At 35.2% G+C, this 26,812-nt stretch overlaps 2 protein-coding genes across 2 annotated transcripts; both read right to left on the bottom strand.

Annotated features, from left to right (window-relative positions):
• Nucleotides 1–529: 529 nt before the first annotated feature.
• Nucleotides 530–6,937, bottom strand: LOC117345354 (probable transporter MCH1). The gene is made up of 4 exons (XM_033908426.1): nt 6,696–6,937; nt 5,937–6,091; nt 3,942–4,148; nt 530–2,583 (listed from the first exon to the last, which is right to left on the bottom strand). Exons 2-4 carry the CDS (start codon nt 6,085–6,087, stop codon nt 1,547–1,549), a joined length of 1,395 nt encoding a protein of 464 aa, XP_033764317.1. The 5' UTR covers nt 6,088–6,091; nt 6,696–6,937; the 3' UTR covers nt 530–1,546.
• A 5,515-nt stretch (nt 6,938–12,452) lies between these two features.
• LOC117345353 (probable transporter MCH1) lies at nt 12,453–16,618 on the bottom strand. The gene is made up of 4 exons (XM_033908425.1): nt 16,530–16,618; nt 15,946–16,100; nt 15,219–15,425; nt 12,453–14,533 (listed from the first exon to the last, which is right to left on the bottom strand). Exons 2-4 carry the CDS (start codon nt 16,094–16,096, stop codon nt 13,494–13,496), a joined length of 1,398 nt encoding a protein of 465 aa, XP_033764316.1. The 5' UTR covers nt 16,097–16,100; nt 16,530–16,618; the 3' UTR covers nt 12,453–13,493.
• Nucleotides 16,619–26,812: the final 10,194 nt, after the last annotated feature.

Below are 26,812 nucleotides of genomic sequence, written 5' to 3'. Positions count from 1 at the left end.
TTATAAGGATATATCTCAATCCCCTTGACATTTTGTAATTATCAATTTAATCTAATTAATCTTCTGCATTCTCCATTCCATGTTGATGATTCTTTTGATCTAGATTTAGTTTCCCAAGTCGCCTCCTAGGTGTTAACGCTTTAGACCCTTAGCATTACTGATGTGTCCAACAAGAATGAACCAGATATAGGATGCAGTTTAATTCATTTTTACCTCTACACTCAATTTTTATTGAAGGATGGTCATATCTTTGTGTGTATTTGTTCAATCCGTACAGTACTTCTCTTTAATATATCTTATTATTTATTCAATACTGGAAATATTTCTATTTTCTATCATCAAAGACGTGTCAAAATTGCATACACTACGATATACATTCTCCTTCATTATTCAACGGTCAATTCTTTATCGTAAAGTTGTTCTTAATTTTAGATGAACATTTAAATGCAAAAATTCAAAACCGTATTTTTTCATAAAACAATTTATTATTTTACATAAACTAAAACATATATTTGAAAAACGTCTTTAAAAAAACATTACCAATCTTAATTATTGACGTTTCACAACTGTCTGTATATTGAGCATATTAATGAAGCAAAGCAAAACAACAAATATGGTTTAACAATTACAGGAAGTGAAATAAAACAATGGAGTCGCTATGAGAAACGCGAATTTAAAGCGACTCTATCTGTAGATTTCACTCTCATTAAACGGTGCATTCTTCTTATAAATAGTGAAATAGGTTTAAGATATAGCGGTCACCGAGCCTATACGTACAATTTGTTCTATAAATATATGTTTACATGTTTCAAAATACTGTTGCGGACACCTTGGATTCTCGTAACTAAAGGGAAATACATTTAAAAAACTTTACTCCTCATACCATTTTCCAACAACGATCTAACAGTTATAGTTGTTTTTAATTAAGAAGCCATGTTTTGATATACAATAAAATTTGTTTATAACGAATTCCATAGGATCAGCGGAAATAGTTTCTTATATACATACTTCGTTAAAGGGTTAAATAAAATTGCATGAAATAAGGGATTTTAATCAACTTCATAATAGGCATATAAAATAACTTAATATCAAACGTGTTCATCTCAGGAATACTTTGTTTTATTTTATCTTTTTCATCAGCATATTCAATCTGATTAATACTACGAGTAGACCTTCATATGCCTTCAGGCAAACATAGGAATGAGTAGTAGCTACCTTATAGGTAAGAAGTTGATATATAGTAATTTAACTGAAAAAATAGCATAAATGAGCCACTTCGGTAACTAGTTATTAATAATATTCTACGTCAGCGTAACTAAACTTGTTCCAAAGATTCTTTCTTTAAATTGACACTTTATCGCACGATAATAAAATAGCCAAATAATACCGACATAATGGAAGACATCATCAAGCGGAGAGACATTGTCACTGGTGTATTACACTAGTGATAATAATACACGGCCGAAGTCACTGAATAACAGGCCGATAATGTGATAGAGACATATGTAGTTGATATAGATTTTAAGTTTTGACAGGTAAACATTTACTAAATTGCTTCTTGTTTTCTAGCGTCAACGTAACGCATTTCCTCTGAAGAATTTTCCTTCAAATACTTTCGTTTTTCAAATTCACCCTGCAACAATCCATAATTAAATATACAGGAGCAAAAGCTTAGTACTGATACGAATGCAAAACTCCAAGTAAAGCAATGAAGACCGTAGCAATCTTTCATCCCTTTGATAGAAATACTATTATCATATATAACACCAAACATCTGCTGTATCCCTAACCCACCGAACGCGTTTCCAAATATGATGGTTCCCCAGTTTCGTCCGAAATACTTCAGCCCAAAAAATTCACTAACCATTGTAGGCGTTAAACACCAGAGGGCGCCATTTGAGAAGCCGATTCCAATTAAAACTACGACCAGCATGACAAGTTTGTCGGAAAAAAAGATACAAAGAATCAGGATGGCGGTTTGTATAATGTTGAAAAACAGAAGAAGACCAACACGAGGCACTTTTTCTATTACAATGTCAGAAATATATCCCACCAGGAATTTACAAACCACGCCCGCTATAGGGTTAATGGTTGTGAACAATGTTGTATAGTTCTCCAGATTATACGATTTCAGATACACGCCTATATTATTCTGAAACATCAGCTGCAGTCCCGCACAAAATAAGTAAGCCCAAAAAAGGAAATGAAAGTCTGTCCTTTTGATTAGTTCAATGCCAGTGATATCCTTTGGCTGGTGTACAGTGTTAACACTTGGACTAGATATTAATGAGTTCAGATCGGTTTCACTGATGTCAGTTTCATACGATTTCAGGCCAATGATACCCATAAGACCGACGACTCCAAAACATATAGCACTCATTAGGTAAAATCCGTTAAGGTTCTGATTCTGTTCATCCTTGACATGACCATTAATGAAACATTCCCCAAACAGGAAAGCGAAGAGTGCTGGTCCGCCGCTGAATGAAGCATCCAGAATACCGATCACCTTGCCTCTGTGCTTTGGATGGAAGTTGTTTATATTGGTAATCATACTTGCCATGTACATGAAAATTGCTCCGAAACCTGTTAAAATAAATTATTTCGTTAAATTGTATTTTTATCAAAAGTTGTTTAATGTAACATGTCTTTGAGAAGCTACTCATTATCGCAATTTTTGATATCGCACATGTGAACACATTGTACATAGAAATTGTGAACGGATTATTAACCTTGCCAGGTTCGTAATACAGATTTTAAAATAATATAAGGCCGAAGATTCTTGGCGCTATACAGTAGTATAATAAAGCTCACATGTTAAATGGTTTTGAATTATTTCCTTATGATTTTGTTTTCATTGCTAACTGGTAGAGCCGCATCTTTAACATAATCAGACTCGGTTTATTTATTTATTTGTTCATTTGTGCTAATAAAATTATTTCTAAGCTGTATTAGCCAATTTATTTATGTAGAGTTCATCCACCTTGTACTCTATATAATCTACAAATTTACAAATTTAGTTTTCTTTTTAACTAATATTAACTGAAAATACCACTTCACATTTAGGCCTTGAGCAACACTGAGGAGGACAAATTTTTTTTGAAAGGTGTTATTATAGTGTATATCTTGTATAATCCTTAAAGCCAATTGGACAACACACTAATTCTATAACTTGCTGTAGCCAACACTTGTACAATATAATACTCTGGGGGGGGGGGGGGGGGGGGGGGGGGGGTTATAACGCAGCACCTCTTAACAGCGACACAGGTGTTAGTCAAGGAGGTCCCATTTTTCACAGAATTAATTCTGAAACAAACTTTTCCAGATTTAATCTTCTCATACCCATACCTTTTTGTATTTAACATATTTTGGGGCCGATGCTAATGCTAAGTCTCCACATATGTTGACGCCACCTTTTGAGACAATAGAGTACTGATTATGCACATTTATATTTTTATTGTATTTGTATACTGTATAGCAAGAAGCATTCCTTGTGTATAAACTGTTGTTGTTTTAATTGTTATGACACAACTAATACAATAACAGTGCATATTGTTGTATGTATTATCATATCATTGTTGTATCGGCTTACTACGGAAGTTGGTACCCATGAAATAATTAGAAAGCTCAAAACCACGAAAGAAAATACACACTAAAATTTCATGTTATACAATATATACACCATATGGACAAAATGACAGTATTAGACAGTCACACCCGATAGCTATTTTTATATCGGGTGCTTTCCCTCCAGCACCGGGTTTAGTAACAATTTACTTAAAAACACAGTTTCTTAATGTAACGTATGGTCAGCGAAATATTAAAAATTAATCAATTACAAAAAATTATCTAGACGTCATTTTTAGCTTCATGGTAATATATTTGAGTGAATTACAGTGAATTTGAGTCGATTTTGAATGATGAGAGAACTATGTTTTAATTACCTGCCAGGAAGAAATATAGATATTGCAGTGGCGCGGTGTGCGCGTAGTAATCCTTCATTTCCGTTGTACTCCATAGCAACATAAAGCCAAGACAGGATATCAGTAGAGCCGACAGTGAGGTCCAGCGGGCTCCAAGGCGCTCACACATAAAACCAGCAGGAATACCAAATGATATACCAAAGTTACTCATTGAAGCTATTGTTTCCACTGAAAATTAAGCAGAATTTAATGCAGTCGTACTTTGTTCCTTTTCATGCATTTCTTCGTTGAGTAAAAATACAAACCTACTCAACTTCAGACATTTGTGAATCACTGAATATGCAGTATTTTTCAATGAATATTTCTATTACTCGATAGTTTGTTTTTAGTTTTTTTTCTTATCAAATATATAGTGATGTTTGTTTTTCATAAGATTTTTTATTTACAAACGACAGACATGGTGTGGTCATGTATTTGTCGTATATATGAAATATGTTTTCTGAACAAAAAATAGCAAAAAGATTATATATACATAGTAACATAGTACAACATAGCAACATAAAAGACCAAAGAAGACCGGGCCTCGAACTCACCCTCTACGGCACCCAATCGCCCAGCCAGAAATACCGCAGCTTATACCACTGCGCCACATCCGTAGATCCTGAGTTGTCTTTCTTCGTCAGTTGTGTTACTATGTTATATATTAAATGATTAACTCAATGTATCATATGCATTATGTGTTAGTGATCCGAAGATAAAGATTTGAATTTTCTGTCGTAGTTGTACTGTGATGAATATTTATAATGTGTGTACAATTCGCATCCATATATTAATATCAGCTAATAGACGACTTTCACTATGATCATGTCAGGATATCGAGCCGACCATCACTGCGTCATTGAAACGTTCTTTTTTAAGAAGCTGTGGGTATTTCTGGCTGGGCGATTGGGTGCCGTAGATCGTGACTTCGAGGCCCGGTCAGGGCACGAGTCAAAAAGTTGTCTTCCTTCGTCAGTTGTGTTACTATGTTATATATCAAATAATGAACACAATGTATCATATGCACTATGTGTTGGTGATCCGAAGATAAAGATTTGAATTTTCTGTCGTAGTTGTACTGTGATGAATACATACATATATATATATATATATATATATGAAAATGGCTGGAAAGATTTGGAATGCCAAATAAATTTACCATGATTTTAGTGTGAACAAATAATTGAATTCGTTAGTGTATTTCAGTAAGACGATAATACACATAAATACGATTTACTGATAGAACACCATGACATGCATAACATAGGTCACTGAAGATAAAACTTATCACTACATGTATGTATATATCAGTATGGTAATATGTCGTTATGCACTCTATCACCTTTCTTCGATACACATCATAGGTATTAGGTAACCACTGTTTTATTTGGATATACATTATTTTCCTTTCGCAGGCAATATTGTCATAGAGGGTGACTGTAACATTTATATACATACATACTACATGAATTGTGTTGTATATTTTACAATCATTGGCAAACCTTGTATACTTCACATATATAAAGAGATTAAAAGTATACTTAATCATACTAATATATATATGAATATATCTATATAATGTATCAATAAAACTAGAAAAAACACATATACATTGGGAAAAGTACCACGTTTGAATATATATTTACATTTAAACAGCTATTATAACCTATAAACTTTTTGGAAAATGTGATATAGCCCAGATTTGTATGTTGGTGTCGTCGATGTAGCCCAGATTTGTATGTTGGTGTCGTCGATGTAGCCCAGATTTGTATGTTGGTGTCGTCGATGTAGCCCGGATTTGTATGTTGGTGTCGTCGATGAAGCAAAGCACACTTACCCTTTCGGAACACTCTCCTTTCAAGGATCTCCATACAAACCTATACTTTTATTCGTATTTTGTCATCGTTTGGTCGAGTTTGAGGTAAAATTATGGTTTTCTTTTAATGGAAGTAATCTATATAGTCCTTTTTAACATACCTTCGGATTGAGTGTAGTTGAAGTGCTTTTTGACGGCAACATTATACGCTCCAAAGGCATAGATAGAACCGGCTGTTATCATGCCTAGACACCCAACACAGAGTGTTAAAATCCGAGGGATCATGGCCGTACAACCTTTGTGTTGTGCCATGCTACTGCAAAAGATGAAAGCCTACATATTCTTTGCCTTAGCAAACCCGTTTCCATATGACCATGACTGTTACGAGGACGTTTAAAGATTGAAAAGCTAATAAACTTGTCAGAAACCCCGATCTTTCAATTTGCAATCATTTCCATTTCCTTTCATAGAAATTCAAGTTTGTTTTTGTAACACTATTGTTTCCAGTTTCCTATACAAACACACTCAATGATAAATAAACAAAACTAATTTCCAGTTTCTCATCATCAATATCAATATGTTACAATTATTCACAGATCATTAGCTATAATTACAATATTACTAAAACTAGATGAACACATTGAAGTTCATATAGGGTCAACTTCTAACGATTCATTATAATCCGTTTTATCTTAGACTAGTTAGCGCTACAGAAATACAGAACATGGCTTCAAAATGAAAGAGAATAACCAGAAATATATGATTAAATACGAGCTGAGACACATCGACACCATCGATAATAATTCCGAAATATACAGCATTCTATATTTTTTTTTGCAACATATGGGTCCGTCCTGTATGTCGTTAATGAAATCGAGATGTTCAGAAAAATAAAACTAGTCATTAGATATCGACAATACCTTCGAGATCGTTGTAATTTTCTCTCCTTATATGTATTCGTGTAGCACCCTCCTGTCCGACGATAAACCAGTGAACTGGCGTATCAGGACACCTACACTGTGATATGTGTCAACAGCTGTATTTATGTCCTGGTACTGGGTACAGAAGATAACCTACATATGTACAGGTATAGTCTGTATCTCTCCATACAGGACCCAGGCATCACGTCCACAATGCCTTTTGCATCTGAGGAAGATGTCATGTCAAAGGGAACCGACGTTATCAAATAGCAAACTTTTACCCATATTCACATACCTTTCTATGTAAAAAAGTGATATAGTGCAAGTCCAATGGATATTAAACATTATACTAAATCAGCCCCCTAATATTCCGTACCTTAAAGAAACTCCTTAACGTATTATTCCCCATTGAAAACCATTACGAAATTCCTATGCTTAAATTTTACCATTAAATCCATTAATGCTCCTATGGATTTTAGGTGAAAATCTTAGCTAAGGAATGCATTCCTACGGGAAAATTTGGACCGTTGACGAAACCGATGCCTGACATAATACAAATTAATCATCGGTTTTAATTTTAAGAACGTTAACTAATGTTTAAATTCTGCAAAGGCACATACCTGGTAAGTGAATAGTACCTTAAATAAGGATGTACAAATACAGTATATATTACATAATGAGGAATACTAATCATACAACAGCTGTATCGTCCTTCTATATATCAGACAAACATAATACACTTCAATCTACAAATATTTGTTTGATATTATTAGGTCTCATAAATGATCAACATGATTAATTATAATAATAATTGTGTCATTATTTACACAAAATACTATAAATGTACATATCTTCATCTGGAAAATAAAAGATAAAAGAAAGCTTTCACAGCTATGTTACAAAACTCTTGTCAAATAGGTGAAAACGAAATTTTTACTTACTGATTCCGTGAATGAAAATATTATATATACATGTTGGTCATTATACATCTAGCTGTTGAAAGCAATTACCTGAGGGCTACAGAAAATATTACCTGAAATTCACACCTGAACAAGTTAGTTGTTGTATCGCTAACAGTACCTGGTCTGCCAGTTTCTTCATTTCCACACTAGAGGATACACATGTCCCGAATTAGAGAAAACCGTTACGCATTCCACATGATATAGCCGAGTCAAACCGGATAGGCTTTCTTTGTGTTATCACCAAACAGTGCTGTTCATGATCACAGCTTTGTTAATGAGGATATATCAGTCACCTGAACATTTGTGTAGTCGATATATCGACTCCAAATTAATTTTCAATTTAATCTAATTAATCTTCTGCATTCTCCATTCGATTTTGGTCATTCTTTTGATCTAGTTTGAGTTTCCCCAAGTCGCCTCCTAGGTGTAAACACTATAGGCCCTTAGCATTACTGATGTGTCCTAGAAGAATGAACCAGCTATATGATACAGTTAATCCATTACAATATACACTTAAGGATGCTCATATGTTGTGTGTATGTATACAATCCGTATAGTACTTCTCTTATTATATTTTTGTTATATACATTCTTTTTCATAACCCATAGGTCAATCCTTTATCGTAGAATTGTCCTTAATTGTAGATGAGCCTTTAAATGCAAAAATCAAAGGCTGTGTGAAGTTAGCTCAACATACGACATACGACATACGACATTCAAAACTTCATATCTTGTGTTTTTACCAGCCAACGAGATAATTTTTGAATGTTCAGCGGCTCAACATACGACATACGACATTCAAATTTTGAATGTTCAGCCGCTGAACATACGACATACGACATTCAGATTTTGAATGTTTAGCCGCTGAACATACGACATACGACATTCAAAACTTCATATCTTGTGTTTGTACCAGCCAACGAGGTAACTTTTGAATGTTCAGCGGCTCAACATACGACATACGGCATTCAGATTTTGAATGTTCAGCCGCTGAACATACGACATACGACATTCAGATTTTGATTTTGAATGTTCAGCGGCTCGACATACGACATACGACATTCAAATTTTGAATGTTCAGCCGCTGAACATACGACATACGACATTCAGATTTTGAATGTTCAGCCGCTGAACATACGACATACGACATTCAGATTTTGATTTTGAATGTTCAGCGGATCGACATACGACATACGACATTCAAATTTTGAATGTTCAGCCGCTGAACATACGACATACGACATTCAGATTTTGAATGTTCAGCCGCTGAACATACGACATACGACATTCAAAACTTCATATCTTGTGTTTGTACCAGCCAACGAGGTAACTTTTGAATGTTCAGCGGCTCAACATACGACATACGGCATTCAGATTTTGAATGTTCAGCCGCTGAACATACGACATACGACATTCAAAACTTCATATCTTGTGTTTGTACCAGCCAACGAGGTAACTTTTGAATGTTCAGCGGCTCAACATACGACATACGACATTCAGATTTTGAATGTTCAGCCGCTGAACATACGACATACGACATTCAAAACTTCATATCTTGTGTTTGTACCAGCCAACGAGGTGACTTTTGAATGTTCAGCCGCTGAACATACGACATACGACATTCAGATTTTGAATGTTCAGCCGCTGAACATACGACATACGACATTCAAAACTTCATATCTTGTGTTTTTACCAGCCAACGAGGTAACTTTTGAATGTTCAGCCGCTGAACATACGACATACGACATTCAGATTTTGATTTTGAATGTTCAGCGGCTCGACATACGACATACGACATTCAAATTTTGAATGTTCAGCCGCTGAACATACGACATACGACATTCAGATTTTGAATGTTCAGCCGCTGAACATACGACATACGACATTCAGATTTTGATTTTGAATGTCCAGCGGCTCGACATACGACATACGACATTCAAATTTTGAATGTTCAGCCGCTGAACATACGACATACGACATTCAAAATCTGAATGTCGTATGTCGTATGTTCAGCGGCTGAACATTCAAAAGTTACCTCGTTGGCTGGTAAAAACACAAGATATGAAGTTTTGAATGTCGTATGTCGTATGTTCAGCGGCTGAACATTCAAAATCTGAATGTCGTATGTCGTTTGTCGAGCCGCTGAACATTCAAAATCAAAATCTGAATGTCGTATGTCGTATGTTCAGCGGCTGAACATTCAAAATCTGAATGTCGTATGTCGTATGTTGAGCCGCTGAACATTCACAATATACCTCGTTGGCTGGTAAAAACACAAGATATGAACGTTTTAAACGGTTTGCCGGATCTCGTTGGCTGGCTGAGCATTTACAGCAAAACTCCCGCAGCTAAAACCTGCTGAACATTAAAAATTTGAATGTCGTATGTCGTATGTTCAGCGGCTGAACATTCAAAATTTGAATGTCGTATGTCGTATGTTCAGCGGCTGAACATTCAAAATATGAATGTCGTATGTCGTATGTTCAGCGGCTGAACATTCAAAATTTGAATGTCGTATGTCGTATGTCGAGCCGCTGGACATTCAAAATCAAAATCTGAATGTCGTATGTCGTATGTTCAGCGGCTAAACATTCAAAATCTGAATGTCGTATGTCGTATGTTCAGCGGCTGAACATTCAAAATTTGAATGTCGTATGTCGTAGGTCGAGCCGCTAAACATTCAAAATCAAAATCTGAATGTCGTATGTCGTATGTTCAGCGGCTGAACATTCAAAATCTGAATGTCGTATGTCGTATGTTGAGACGCTGAACATTCAAAAGTTACCTCGTTGGCTGGTAAAAACACAAGATATGAAGTTTTGAATGTCGTATGTCGTATGTTCAGCGGCCGAACATTCAATATTTGAATGTCGTATGTCATATGTTGAGCCGCTGAACATTCAAAATATACCTCGTTGGCTGGTAAAAACACAAGATATGAACGTTTAACGGTTTGCCAGATCTCGTTGGCTGGCTGAGCATTTACAGCAAAACTCCCGCAGCTAAAACCCGCTGAACATTCAAAATTTGAATGTCGTATGTCGTATGTTCAGCGGCTGAACATTCAAAATTTGAATGTCGTATGTCGTATGTCGAGCCGCTGAACATTCAAAATCAAAATCTGAATGTCGTATGTTCAGCGGCTGAACATTCAAAATCTGAATGTCGTATGTCGTATGTCGAGCCGCTGGACATTCAAAATCAAAATCTGAATGTCGTATGTCGTATGTTCAGCGGCTGAACATTCAAAATCTGAATGTCGTATGTCGTATGTTCAGCGGCTGAACATTCAAAATTTGAATGTCGTATGTCGTATGACGAGCCACTGAACATTCAAAATCAAAATCTGAATGTCGTATGTCGTATGTTCAGCGGCTGAACATTCAAAATTTGAATGTCGTATGTCGTATGTTCAGCGGCTGAACATTCAAAATCTGAATGTCGTATATCGTATGTCGAGCCGCTGAACATTCAAAATCAAAATCTGAATGTCGTATGTCGTATGTTCAGCGGCTGAACATTCAAAATTTGAATGTCGTATGTCGTATGTCGAGCCTCTGAACATTCAAAATCAAAATCTGAATGTCGTATGTTCAGCGGCTGAACATTCAAAATCTGAATGTCGTATGTCGTATGTTGAGCCGCTGAACATTCAAAAGTTACCTCGTTGGCTGGTACAAACACAAGATATGAAGTTTTGAATGTCGTATGTCGTATGTTCAGCGGCTGAACATTCAAAATCTGAATGTCGTATGTCGTATGTTCAGCGGCTGAACATTCAAAATTTGAATGTCGTATGTCGTATGTCGAGCCGCTGAACATTCAAAATCAAAATCTGAATGTCGTATGTCGTATGTTCAGCGGCTGAACATTCAAAATCTGAATGCCGTATGTCGTATGTTGAGCCGCTGAACATTCAAAAGTTACCTCGTTGGCTGGTAAAAACACAAGATATGAAGTTTTGAATGTCGTATGTCGTATGTTCAGCGGCTGAACATTCAAAATCTGAATGTCGTATGTCGTATGTTCAGCGGCTGAACATTCAAAATTTGAATGTCGTATGTCGTAGGTCGAGCCGCTGAACATTCAAAATCAAAATTCTGAATGTCGTATGTCGTATGTTCAGCGGCTGAACATTCAAAATCTGAATGTCGTATGTCGTATGTTGAGCCGCTGAACATTCAAAAATTATCTCGTTGGCTGGTAAAAACACAAGATATGAAGTTTTGAATGTCGTATGTCGTATGTCGTATGTTGAGCTAACTTCACACAGCCAAAATCAAACTATCTTTTATGTACCAATATCTTATCTTACCTAATAGATGTACTTTTAAATGTAAAAATCAAAATCTCAATTTTGCTATAAAACAATTTATTATTTTGCATAAACTAAAACATGATTTAAAAATCGTCGTATTGTTTGCCGACGTTTTACAATTGTCTCAAGCAAATTATGAAGCAAAGCAAAAACAACAAATATGGTTTAACAATTCCAGGGAGTAAAATAAAACAATGACGAACGCGACTATAAAGAGGCGTATAAAGCGACAATATCTGTACTCATTAAACGGTGTTTTCTTCTTATAGATAGTGAAACAGATTTAGCGACACCCGAGCCTATACCGTACAAAATGTTCTATAGATCTATGTTTACGAGTTCTAAAGCACTGTTCATCTCGGTTGATGTTTGGTAAAGAATGCAGGGACAAAGTTATTATATACAGTTAAATTTGTTTATAACGAATTTCATAGAACCAGATAAAATAGTTCCTTATATCCAGAATTCGTCTTAGGACTTTTTCTTTTTTTTTTCTTTTTTCTTTCTAAAGCAAACTCACTCTAACTAATACTAGGACTTAAGATTCCATCAAGCAAACAAAGGAATGAGTAACTCATAGCTGTTTCTGGTTCCAGTTCTAGTTCTGTAGAAAGATAAGAAGCTTATATTTTGGAAGTAATTTAACTAAAAAAAACATTAGCATCATTGACACCGAATAGTAAGCTACTACAGTTACTAGTTAATACTTCTATTCTACTTCAGCGTAACGAAACTTGTTATAAAGATTCCTTTGTTTAAAATTATTTTCAACACTTTATCGCACTGTAAGAAAATGTGCAAAGGACGAAACAATTATGCCGCCTCGAAGTCAATAAAACAGGGGCAAAATATGAGAAAAATGTCGATTTGCATGGAGTCCCTTGAAAATTTACATGGAGAATAAGGCGTGCGTTCCGGAAGATTAAGCGTTATCTTCTTATTATGAGCATATGTTAATGAAAATGTGATTCATAGCGATATTCTGAATATTATATTATGGAATAAATAGACGTTTTCGGTAAAAGACAATACGCGTTAACAACAGTCTATTCGTGATCCGAAATGACATGGTTGAATGGGGGGGGGGGTTCTGCAAAAGGAAAAGGTAGCCACTTGCTGTTGATCCGAGGATATGAATATGGCTATCTATCGATCTTAGATGAGTTTTCATTTCAAACGAGTCTTAAAAGTTTATATTTTGCGAGCCCTGCCGAACAAAAATTAAAACTTCGAGACGAGTTTCTTAAAATCACATACGAAATGAAAACAAATTTATGTTACATTTTGACACATAGCTCAGAAAACATTCAGGTTTTAAAGGCAAAATGTGGAAGACATAATCAAGCGGAGATTGTCCTTTTGTTGCGCCGTTGTTTATATATTAGGGAGGCCAATGAAAATCGATCACTGGTATATTACACTAGTGACATATGTAATATTGCAAGGGCTCACTGGTCACTGAATAACTGACCGATTATGTAGACATTTGTAGATTAAATAGTTTTGACAGGTAAAACATTTACAATTTTGATTCTTCTATTTTGGCGTCACCGTAACGCATTTCCTCTGAAGCATTTTCCTTCAAATACTTTCGTTTTTCAAATTCACCCTGCAACAATCCATAATTAAATATACAGGAGCAAAGGCTTAGTACCGATACGACTGCAAAACTCCACGTAAAGCAATGGAGACCGTAGCAATCCGTTTTTCCTTTGACTGAAATACTATTATCATATATAGCACCGAACATTTGCTGTATCCCTAACCCACCGAACGCATTCCCAAATATGATGCTCCCCCAGTTTCGTCCGAAATACTTCAGTCCAAAAAATTCACTAACCATTGTAGGCGTTAAACACCAGAGGGCGCCATTTGAGAAGCCGATTCCAATGAGAGCAACAACTAACATGGAGAGTTTGTCGGAGAAAAAGATACAAAGAATCAGGATGGCAGTTTGTAAAATGTTAAAAAACAGAAGAAGACCAATACGAGGCACTTTTTCTATTACGACGTCAGAAATATATCCCACCAGGAATTTACAAACCACGCCCGCTATAGGGTTAATGGTTGTGAACAATGTTGTATAGTTCTCCAGATGATACGATTTCAGATACACGCCTATATTATTTTGAAACATCAGCTGCAGTCCCGCACAAAATAAGTAAGCCCAGAAAAGGAAATGAAAGTCTGTCCTTTTGATAAGTTCAATGCCAGTGATATCCTTTGGCTGGTGTACAGTGTTAACACTTGTACTAGATGCTAATGCACTCATATCAGCTTCACTGATGTCAGTTTCATACGATTTCAGGCCAATAATACCCATAAGACCGACGACTCCAAAACATATAGCACTCATTAGGTAAAATCCGTTAAGGTTCTGATTCTGTTCATCCTTGACATGACCATTGATGAAACATTCCCCAAACAGGAAAGCGAAGAGTGCTGGTCCGCCGCTGAATGAAGCGTCCAGAATACCGATCACCTTGCCTCTGTGCTTTGGATGGAAGTTGTTCATATTGGTAATCATACTTGCCATGTACATGAAAATTGCTCCGAAACCTGTTAAAATAAATCATTTCATTATATTGTATTTCTATCAAAAGTTATTTTTATTAGACATGTTTGTGAGAAATCAGTTGCTATCGGAATAGGTATTTGTTTTTTGTTTGTTTGCTTGTTTGTAGGTTTGTTCTTTTCTTTTTCTTTTTTATGCACATGTGTATATATATTAAACTTTGAGCCGATCATTGACAATCTGCTCTTTCTGGACTTTGATACATACCTGGTTCGTAATGTATGATACACCTGCTGATAACAGATTTTAAATGCATATACAAACAAAAATGGTGATACTACAATCGATCATTAAGTTCACATGTTAAGTTTAGAATGACTTCCATGTTTTTTTAATGCAAACCGGTAGAGCCACATTTTTATTATAATCACATTCGGTTTATTTTTACATTTATTTTTTTCATTTAATGGTTTTGATTCATTTTAATTTCTACACTGTATGTGCCATTTTATTTTTGTTTAAGCTCACCCACCTTGTACCGCACTGTAATCCAGATATCTAAACATTTAGTTTTACTTTTAAACCAAACGTAACTGGGTAGCTCTCTAATATTTAACAATAAAGTACAAAATTATCTCGACGTCATTTTTAGCTCTATGGTAATCTATGCGACTGAATTTAGTGAATTTGAGACCATTTAGTACGATGACAGAACTATGTTTTAATTACCTGCCAGGAAGAAATATAGATATTGTAGTGGCGCGGTGTGCGCGTAGTAGTCCTTCATTTCCGTTGTACTCCATAGCAACATAAAACCAAGGCAGGATATCAGTAGAGCCGACAGTGAGGTCCAGCGGGCTCCAAGGCGCTCACACATAAAACCAGCTGGCATACCAAATGATATACCGAAGTTACTCATTGACGCTATTATTTCCACTGAAAATTAAGCAGAATTTACTTACTGCACTCACTTACTTTTCGTGCATTTCTTCGTCGAATAAGAACAGTAGAAATATCTCAGGGCATGATTTGTCAGTATATATATATTACTCGATAGATTTTTTATTCGGAATAATGCTGTCTATACGTATTTCATTAAATTTTATTCAACAAACAACAGACATAGTGTTGATATATATATGCTGTATGTGTTGAAATGAAAGAAAAAAGAAAACCCATTATTTCGGTTAAAACATTGCCAAAAAGATTATCACATATTTCAGAAAAAATGACTATTTTTAAATATTTGTGTCGTTATGCACTTTATCACCTTTCAACGTTTTCAATTAAGCATTGATGTCAATTGGTTTCATTGGGGTATTAAAAAAATTGTTTGCAAACTGTGTGAATCCGCGAAGCTGATTTTTACAACACTTTGCAAACAATTTTTTTGGTCGATTTTGAGGTAGAATTACGATTTCTTTTTAATGTCAGTAATCTCCATTTTTTAACGTACCTTCGGATTGAGTGTAGTTGAAATGCCTTTTGACAGCGACATTATACGCTCCAAAGGCATAGATAGACCCGGCTGTTATCATGCCGAGACACCCAACACAGAGTGTTAAAATCCGAGGGATCATGGCCGTACAGCCCTCCTTTTGTGCCATGCTACTGCAAAAGATTTTTTTTTTTAAAATCAATATTCTTTGCCCTAGCAAACCCCGTCACCATATAAACAGAAACAAGCAAATTAACATGTCAGAACTCAGTCCTTCAATCATTTTCCCTTTAAAGAAGTTCAAGTTTGTGATTTGTAACACTATAGTTTCAAATAGAAAAACACCCGATAGGGTAAAAAAAACTAATTTCCAATTTCTCGTCAGAAAACCCAATATCAAACTCAATATCTTGTGATACAATAACTTTCAGAACTGTGTATAAAGGCCCAAAAAGTTTAAATTATTTCCAGTTTCCAATAAGAAAACGCAATATCTGGAATTGCAATCATATCCAGCTTTAAAAAACTAACATTTCAGTCATTCCAATCGCTCAAAGCAAAAAGGAGCACAAAACATCATTATCATTAAATATAAACAATACCTTATATCGAGATCGTTGTAATATTTATCCTAAGATGTACTCGTGCGGCGACCTCTTCCCCGACGATATACCGGTGAACTTGAGTATCAGGATACATATACTGTGATATGTGGCAACACATGTATTTATGTCCAGGTACCCGAGATATAAGATAACCTACATACGCATACTTACATGTACAGTCTGCATACATTTCTACAGGACCCAGGGGGTCAAACTCCATAACTTATGTTGCCAGTTGGAAAGCATTACAAACTTCCTATACTTAAATATTCTCCTTAAATCCGACAATGAAATCCGAAAATGTTTTCCTGTGGATTGAAGGTGAAATCATAGGAATTCTGTAATGCATTCCTACGAAAACATAAGATGAGGAGCTCCTTACCTATAGGAAACCGATGTCTGACATAATACAAATCGAGCACCTGTTTTAATCTTAAGAAAGTTCATACATTTTTAATTACACAAGCGAATAGTACCTTCAAATAAGAGCATAGTAAATGCAGTATTATACCAAATAATGAGGAATACTGCAGCATACAGCAGCTTTCACCCCGAAATCCAAGGGTGACGTTCTCGATGGGTTTTCTTGTCGTGAGGGATATAATTGAACCTTCCTTGACTGGTTAGTGATTCCAGGTATCGATCAAAATGGCGATTGCATATATGTACAACCTATCAGAATTGTAATATCTTTAATAATGTCATATTTCCTCTATCTACGTTTGCCAGTACATTCTATGATCATACTCTTAACAAAAACAATCAAAGCAACATGACTTATTGACTAAACTGTATGATATCGTCCTACTAACACATTTCTGTTTTTTCAGGTCAGCAGAAACGTTGATTTATGACATGTCATGACGTCTGAATTAAATGTTTATTCCATTTCTCCTTTGTCATGAGGACACACTGTTTTTATTCTTCCTGCTCACAAAACTACGACGGCCCATATACGCCTGGACAATATACACATAAGCAATTGATGTTTGTCCGAGGTTTCCAGAAAAATGTGGTCAAAAAACTGCATATGTAGTTGTTTTTTGCCAAGTGTCGGACACATTTCATCGTCAGATTTTGCTTTGCTTTTTGTTTATTTCGACAACGCAGTGTTGGCCCATAACCGCCTTGGCTCATTTCGAGCTTTGCTCAGGTAATTAACATACCATTTGATAACTCCCGACTGCCTGATGAAGCACAGGTGGCCCATTGCGATCATGAATGCAATTTGTAATTGTTTCGCCCCTCCCACATGTTAGATATATTACCTTTCTGCGCTTTGAGTCCGAACAAAAGACGCGCGGTTTTTTTCTCGGTATTTTATTATTTTGTGAAAGGCCTTACTGGCTTGACAAACATTCAAAATGTATGTATAGCTTATGCTAAAATGTTTAACTTGTTCTTACACACAAAACTATATATGTATGTAGACTAAAATTCTGAAATAATATTTTAATTCAAACGTTAACTGTGTTAATGTTCTATATCATGTATATCAATTGCGATTTCAGAAGACAGGATTACATATATGTGTAACAATCTTTTCAGGCCTATGTTTCCTCTCCTTAACCTTTGTACCTTATGGTTTTACCCACACATTACACCTAAGCTTACAAGGTCAAGTGGGCTGTCTCAATGGGCCACCTGTGCCCCATCAGGTAGTCGGAAGTTATCAAATGGTATGTTAATTACCTGAGCAAAGCTCGAAATGTGCCAAGGCGGTTATGGGCCAACACTGCGTTGTCGAAATAAACAAAAAGCAAAGCAAAATCTGACGATGAAATGTGTCCGACACTTGGCAAAAAACAACTGCATATGCAGTTTTTTGACCACATTTTTCTGGAAACATCGGACAAACATCAATTGCTTATGTGTATATTGTCCAGGCGTATATGGGCCGTCGTACAAAACTCTGTGAGAGACGAGACGACCTTCAAGTCTCGATAGTTTACTTTCCCCGGCAGTAATACCCTCACATGGAATTCACATTCCACCGTAGGTCCGCTATCCCAGAGAATGCCTCATTATTAAGAGTTGCACGAGTGATGGGCATGGGTCCTTTAATCCGGGTTCTACGTAGATCTATAGGATTGCAGTCTCTATCGCGACTTATTCACAAAGTCTGATAACGCCGTTGACCTATTTGGGGTTTTTTTTATGCAAGGAAGTACAAGTAACGCTGTCAAAGAACCTGGTATTTTACTTAATATTTATGGTGCGGCATTCTCATGTTTAACCTGTCCCTATAACGCCTTCTCGTTTCAACTCGAGTTTAGATTTTGTCATTGTGAGGATAATACGTTTAAAGTAACTCATATGCTGTGATATTTGGTAATGCATTATAATGTCATTCTCCTAACTAACCTGAATATGAGGTATGACATTGTACCTATTATTGACTTCACAGGTAAATGTGCTCTTCACTCGGGTGTCAGCTGTATAGCCATTTGTTCTTTACGGAAATAGTCTTTGAATTAATGCCAGCACACAGTTTATCTACCTCAACCACTAATCCAATTGACAGATCATGTCAGTAGATTTCACATATATCAAACTAGTATTCAATATATCAAATGAACTAATGACATCAGGATTTTCTATATGCAGTATTATTGATAACATGTGACCTGAAGCTAAGTCTTTAAATAAAGGTAGAAATAAAGTGGTTTTGTTTAATAGTTAAATGGGTAAATACGTCATCTTAAAAGGGCAATTTAGCCAAGTTTGTTTTTTCTTCTGTCATGCCATAGTTTAGCTCTCCACTCCTTGTGAACTATCCATACCCATATATTGACACTAGTTTTTGTTTTCTATGCGTTTTTAATTAATAACACAACCATCATGATATATGCAAATCATAAGCATTACACTGCACATTTTGACCTAACTGAGCATGAAAAATCTTGGTTGACAAAAATGTCCTTTCCAGGGTTGTCAGCCAATCGTTTTGCTGAACTGACATAGACAAGATTGAAGTAGAGTAAAATATTTACCTCGATATCACATTACTTAGTATGCATACTCTTCACGGACACAGTTACCAAAACGCCATAATATAATCCGATACTGGAATACTAGTTGTAATATATGAAGTCGATTTACATATTTACCTTGAATTTTGAAGCAAATACTGTTAAACACCTCTAAATATCTTAATATACATAAATGATAGATATATTAGACTTATACTACATGATATCTTAGTATACTGTTTCAAACACCTGTCGCCATTGCTGTGTATTGATAAATGTGTTGGTTTCGTGTCCAACAAAGGGAACTTATTAACAAAAGGCTTTAGGTGTTTTTGGTTTTTTTCTCCGTCTGCATCATATTGTGCATGTTAGAAAAAACGCACATCCATTTTAATGCGAAAACTGAAATGTCGAAAAAGCACAGCAATTTCTTTTCGTTATATTTATTTATTTTATATACTTATTTATTTTAATATAAATATTGTATTTATGCTGTGGATTTTAAAATAACAAACAAATAAATTCATTGTTATTTTAAAATGCACAGAATAAATACAATATTTCTATTCAAATTCGGTCGCTACATAAGACTTTCGCTGTTTCCCATTAGTCATGAATCAGCATTTTGTCCAAAGATCAGTGATAACAGTATTTCAGGAAAGTATCCGCCGTTTTAAATCAGAATAACTATCACCTGTTACCACAATATCGATCGAAAAATCGCTAAACGTGTTGGGTCTACGGAATAATAATATATATATAATTCGTGCAACAACTCAATTTGACGACTGAACAGGATTATTATCTGAACTATAAACAAAAGCTAAAATATTTCTGACAATCCATTTTTAAAATTTTTAATTCTGTTTCAGGTACAATTTACAACACCAAAACCTTTCATTTTTATGAACAACAACGAGCAGTTTTATGTTTACCAATAACGGAAACATTAATGTCCCTATTAATAACAGAACAATACGCGCAAATCAGTGGAACATTAAACATTAATTAACTAGCGATAGTGGTACTGTAAATATGCTGAATCATGAAGCTGTATGGTGATGATAGCGACATCATTGAGCTGTTTCGTCCTTCTAGGACTCGTCAGTGATGTTAGGGTCATCATGTAGCTGTTTCGATCTTTTAGGACTCGTCAGTGATGTTAGGGACATCATATAGCTGTTTCGTCCTTTTCGGACTCGTCAGTGATGTTAGGGACATCATGTAGCTGTTTCGATCTTTTAGGACTCGTCAGTGATGATAGCGATATCATACAGCTGTTTCGTCCTTTTCGGACTCGTCAGTGATGTTAGGGACCTCATGTAGCTGTTTCGATCTTTTAGGACTCGTCAGTGATGTTAGGGACATCATATAGCTGTTTCGTCCTTTTCGGACTCGTCAGTGATGTTAGGGACACCATATAGCTGTTTCCTTATCTAGGACTCGTCAGTGATGGTAGGGACATCATGTAGCTGTTTCGGTGTTTTAGGACTCGTGAGTGATGTTACGGACATCATACAGCTGTTTCGTCCCTCTATGACTGGTCAGTGAAGTTAGGAACATCATATATATAGCTGTTTCGTCACTCTAGGACTCGTCAGTGAGGGGGCTAAGGACGAAACTTGTAGAAACCCAGAAGGGAACGGGAGAGTCAAAATGCTTTAAGCAAATGTTTAAATGTAGCGCCGCGGTAGTTAGATCTAGTAACCCCATAATTCAATCGGATTTCTTAGTTATATATATATATATATAACATAGTAACACAAATGACGAAGTGGCGCCGATGTGGCGCAGCGGTATAAGCTGCGGGTATTTCTGGCTAGGCGATTGGGTGCCGTAGATCGTGAGTTCGGGGCCCGGTCAGGGCACGAGTCAGAAAGTTGTCTTCCTTCGTCATTTGTGTTACTATGTTATGCTTATTGAATGAATGAATTATATATTCTGAACTAGTGAACATGATGAACATTTGTGTTAAAGCAACAAACAAGTTTTTTATGCTTTCTGGTATCAATAGTATTAGGCAGTGTTATATGTGTGTAGCTGGCACGGATACGGCAGTTCACTCATCCTCACAGCTTAAAAGAAAGTTATGCCAATGAACATAGTCCACTGATCTCATAACTAAGTTTCTCTAGACCTTTTACGTGGGAGACTTCGATCTACTCACTGACTAAGCTTAATCGTATTAATTATTTCATAATACATCTATACATTTTTACAGATGAATTTTCTTTTCTTTTCTTTTTTAGATTATTATTGTTAGATATTACTACGCCATATTAAATTTTGTAAAGCAGTCTCTACACAGTTTTAAATCTTTTGCTAGATGTTCCAACCAACTAGCCGCATCACAGATATTCACTGTAATCACTGGTTGACATCAAATTAAGTCGTAATGACTTTTGCGATTATCTTGAGGCCGTAAACGACTTCCTTGTACGGTTGCGCAATTGTTCGATATCGGGTTTTTTTCTTGACCTTGACCTCGCGATGTCATTAAATACCGCGTGGAGAGTTTTCGTGACAGATCCTTATGTGTCTGTTGATAAGAGGTTGACAAAACCATACATTTGTCTTCTTATTTTGGATAACATTATCAATAAAAAATTTTTTTACAGCATTGTTAGTTAAACTTAATCGCTTTGAAACAAAGGAAATTGTCAGTTTTAATGTTCATGCTGGTCATCTAGAAAAACAATAGCTCTGTATAATAAAAAATGAATAAAACAATTGGAGCGTACATTAAAAGAAAGTAATATTTTGTCAGTTATATTGAATCAGTGAACAGTTCAGAAAAAAAAAGCTAATAATCTGGTATGGGTGCTTTACAAAATGTAAACTTGATTTATTTTACAACAATTGCGAAACAAGTTTTATCAACTTACATTAATCACGCTTGTTGGACCGGATGGAAGTTTGGGCTTTATGTTTTACTTTACAAAGCTCCTATACTAAATTAAGCTTGACAATAACCATTTGAAGTCAGAAGAGACTCGTACGTAAAATGCTCGTTTCATATGAAATTAAAATGAATTCGTTCAACAATTCAATATTACATAGTATGGTAGGCCACCTTACACTTATTCAATATGCAATGTCGACCTAGTATTATTAAAATTATTAAGATACATTTCACATGATATGTACAATCTGAAATAGCACCTGGTGCTGTTTCCATATATGGGCATCAAACTACTACAACAAGCCGCACAGATGAAAACCGGAGATCTAATGACGACTCTACAGAATCAATTAGGTGTCTGTCATATTTAAACTGTTTTGTATTCTCTTCCTTTGTCAGTGTTGCGTATATTACAAAAGGCTTCGGCTTAACCTATTCCTTGTGACCTTTAGATATAAGCATTATGTCTCTGTAAAAATTGATGATAATGCATAAATTAGACTGTTCAAGTCTGTCCGTACGGATAACCACAGTGCTCCAACAACTCGACTTCTTGAAGATTTAATTTGCCACCAAGGGAATACTAGCTAATTAGATGCTATAAATATAGAAAATATAAGATATGTCATAAATTGTAAGCATATATAAGATACCTTACAAATGGCGACTCACGACTGTTACCAATGGAACTGTATGTTTTAAATGATGACGTCGACATGGGTGTTATAAATGTTCTCGTTCTGATTCCTCTGCACACGCAAATTCAGTTGTGATTTTTGTTTTCTTGTAATACTGGGACATCCTAGAAATAATATACAATTATAGCCTTTTGATGAGGTCGATGCATGGTTTTATTAACCGAAGAAAAATTATCGACCGAGGACGAAGTCCGAGGTTGATAATTTTTCTTCGGTCAATAAAACCATGCATCGACCGAAATCTAAAGGCTATAACTGTTTTATTATTTTTCTTGGTTTTGTGTTCATCAAATAAACAATAAAACATTTCTTCAAATTTGAACATTTATTTCTGTCACAACAAAAGAATTTTCATTTCTGAAAAATGTTATAACATGCTCTGATGCTCTGCCGCGGTTTTTTCCCGATCTATTTATAGATGGATCGGTCAATCAACTTTTTCAATCAACTTTTATCGGTCGATCACTGTTTTAAGGATGGTCACGTGGGGTCTCAACGTCCAATGATATTGGCGCAAAAACTAACTAAAATAATAAGACAAGATTTGTATCCCATATACAACATGTCGTGTGGGTGTGATCCATCGTATTTTGGAGTGTGGGTGTAAACAATTAATGCCAATGCCATAAAACAGTTATGAAATGCCAGATTATTAGGCAATATATTTATAAAATTGTTTCATGACAGCTATTTCATCTGCATCCTAATAAAAAAAGTGCTCGGAACAGACTGAAAATAGGAACGACTGGATATGGTGTGCGCGTGAGCTACCGTGTTAATTGTCCCGAGTGTTTGAAAAAAAACTCAATTTAATGTATTTCCAAATGCTACATAGCATATAGGATCCCATGATTCATCTATATCATATAACAATTCATCCATACAAAATGGCGGAGAACACGGCCGAATTAATTCTGACTAATACTGAACCACACCAAAATTATGAAATACAGGTGACATGTCTATAGTATGCTAATTACACTATGATTTTGTTGGCATCATATACATATCTTGCTAACTTGCCAATTTCGCCAATATTATTGACACACAGTAATTGGATAAGCTTTTACATTGACGATATGTGCCAGTAAAATGGTTTTATTTATTTTTTCTTAAATCATGAAAACTTTTGCAAAGTAGAATAAAATGATACTCATCTTCAATATCTTGTCTACATTTAGTACAAAGTCTTTGTTCTCTTGGTAAGTGGACATATCTACCTGTCTCGATAGCTAAATTATGAGCAGACAGACGTTATTTCGTTAAACAGGATCTATATTTTACAGGTATATACTTTGTCAAATAAAACTGCAAAGCAAAATGATCAACCAAATATTTATAAAGTACGCATTTTGACGAGGTATCAAGTAAACCTCTTAGATATTGCTGATGTTGATCAAAACTTCTTTGTTTTTATCAGTAGAAGTACTTTTTCTTTATAATTATAAGTATAATGATGTACCCATACATCACCAAAGCGAAGAGAAAAAGGCAATGTTTAACATAGATAGCCCAGTTAAAATAATTACCAGTATCATTATTACATAAAAGGAGCAAGCTGTGTTCAAAATACAATTGTTCGTATTCATTAGTTAGAACCAACATATAACCAATAAAGCATGAAAAAATTAGGCTGTTTGGTCAAAGAACAATGCAGATACAATAGGTATTTTGGGCCCGTTAATACCTGGTGTCTGACCTACCTCCGAACCGACGATATTTTTACCGCCAAAAGTGTGTGTGTGTGAACTACCTGTAAGTAAAAGTTTTATAGAAACTTATTTTATAACAAACTGGGTGTATACTCTACCATTTGGAAGAAGAAATAGTTAACCTGTGCCTAATCCCTGTGTACTTGTGTTGCAGTAAGATCCGTTTAAACTAAACTTCTTAAATCTAAACAAGAAATATCTTTAAACAAGAAATATCTTTAAAAAAAAGATAAACGGCATAGTTTAAATGCTGGTGTTTATAATATAAAACTGCTGGTGAAATAAATGAACGAACTAATGTGTTTCACCACAGATAACAAAATTATATCAGTTTGAATCATTTTGGTGATAATACCATGCGCGTAGCCAAGTTATTTTGTATGTGTATGCAGAGAAATGAAATGAGGGGTGAATGAGTACCGTATTATGATACACAGTTAAGTGTTTGGACAATTTAAGTCCGTCATTTAACGATGTCCGAACAGTTACGTTGTCCTATTTTCTTGAAACGACGAGCCTTGTACAGCATTTAGAATGATAATTTGTGTTGACTTTACCTTATTTTGCACGCATGGAACACGTTTACATAATGTCCGAATATGTGTTCAATAACCTTACGTACATAACCCTAGTCTATTGGGCAAAGCAATACCTTTCCTGTGGGAAGGGCTGTAAAAGAAAGAAATCAAGACCAAAAACCTGAGATCAACCTTGTTTATAAGTCGCGTTACCGACGTTTTGGGATGATCATTACGACAATGGGTGATGTTTTCATGACGGTATGTGTAGGTAAAATACATTTATATATAAAAATACAGTTGCAGTTATAAAAGTTCCAGTAAAGTCGAATTGAATTTAATATAAATGAATCTTTCAACTGCACCGGTGGTCATAACATAGCACGACATGTGTTCTAGAGTTAAGTTAAAAGTTGGAATTATAACGATTATCATTATACTCAGATACATATTGTAGGGCTTGATTGACGAGGATTAATGTCCTTGTTCCGGTTATAGCCGAGATTAGAACACTCAAATAGGGGTCAGAGTTCAGAAGCTTAACTACCAGGGAACTGTGTTCATGTGACAAGCCAGGCAAGCCAGGAAAACCACACTTGGTCTCGTTTGGAGACGTTAATCCCACTATTTAGCAGCCTTGATATATAAGGCAAAACATTCGTGACAGCGTTGGTGTGCAAACCTAATAATTTAAAAATACATTAATTTACTAATTTCATTGAGGATCAGACAAAGGGTACATATATAATATCAAAATCTGTACATTTGAAAATTAGATTTCTGTGTCTATCTGCGTTCAGATGAGCAATTTAAATATGTAAATGAGATATTATCTCCAATTTTCACTATTCGCTCATTCACTACATGTACGTTTAACAATAGATGATATCAGCGCTTATTTTACTTTTCTTAATTGAGAAAGTATCAGATTATTTTTCTACAAGTTTCATGCAATTTGTGCCGAAATACACACACACATATTTGAAAAAAAAAGAGTTTTTCTCGTTGTGTATAATTGTTATAATGGAATGAGTTGAATTATAATTCTATGTTGTATTGTGTTTCGGTATATTATCGTGATAACATATCTTATGTAAGATAATACATTTTAAGGGATAGGAGATCTAGCAATGCTATATAGTTTACATTCAGCACGTATCTGAATATAGCTGTTAGACTGTCTGACATGTGTAAAAGAGCTTTCAGACACCCCTTTTCTTCGTGGAATCAATTGAAAACTCTTACCTGAAATGGTTTTACATGTACGTCTAACTGCAAAAAAAGCTAATACGTGTACTTGAGACATATTTAAAAATATAATCTGTTTAGTATAAAAAAGATAATCTAAATTGTATAGAATAGATATGTATTGTAAAAGGGTATGGTAGATAAACAGAAGAAAATAAGGAGAATTTATAAAATAATTTGCTCTATTTTGAAGGTACAATACCAGCACGCCAAACCGGAATCAAGTTAAT

Source organism: Pecten maximus, chromosome 16 (assembly GCF_902652985.1).
Source record: "Pecten maximus chromosome 16, xPecMax1.1, whole genome shotgun sequence".
Taxonomy (NCBI): domain Eukaryota; kingdom Metazoa; phylum Mollusca; class Bivalvia; order Pectinida; family Pectinidae; genus Pecten; species Pecten maximus.
The sequence above is the reverse complement of the archived record's forward strand: the minus strand, read 5'-3'. Positions and strand labels throughout refer to the sequence as shown.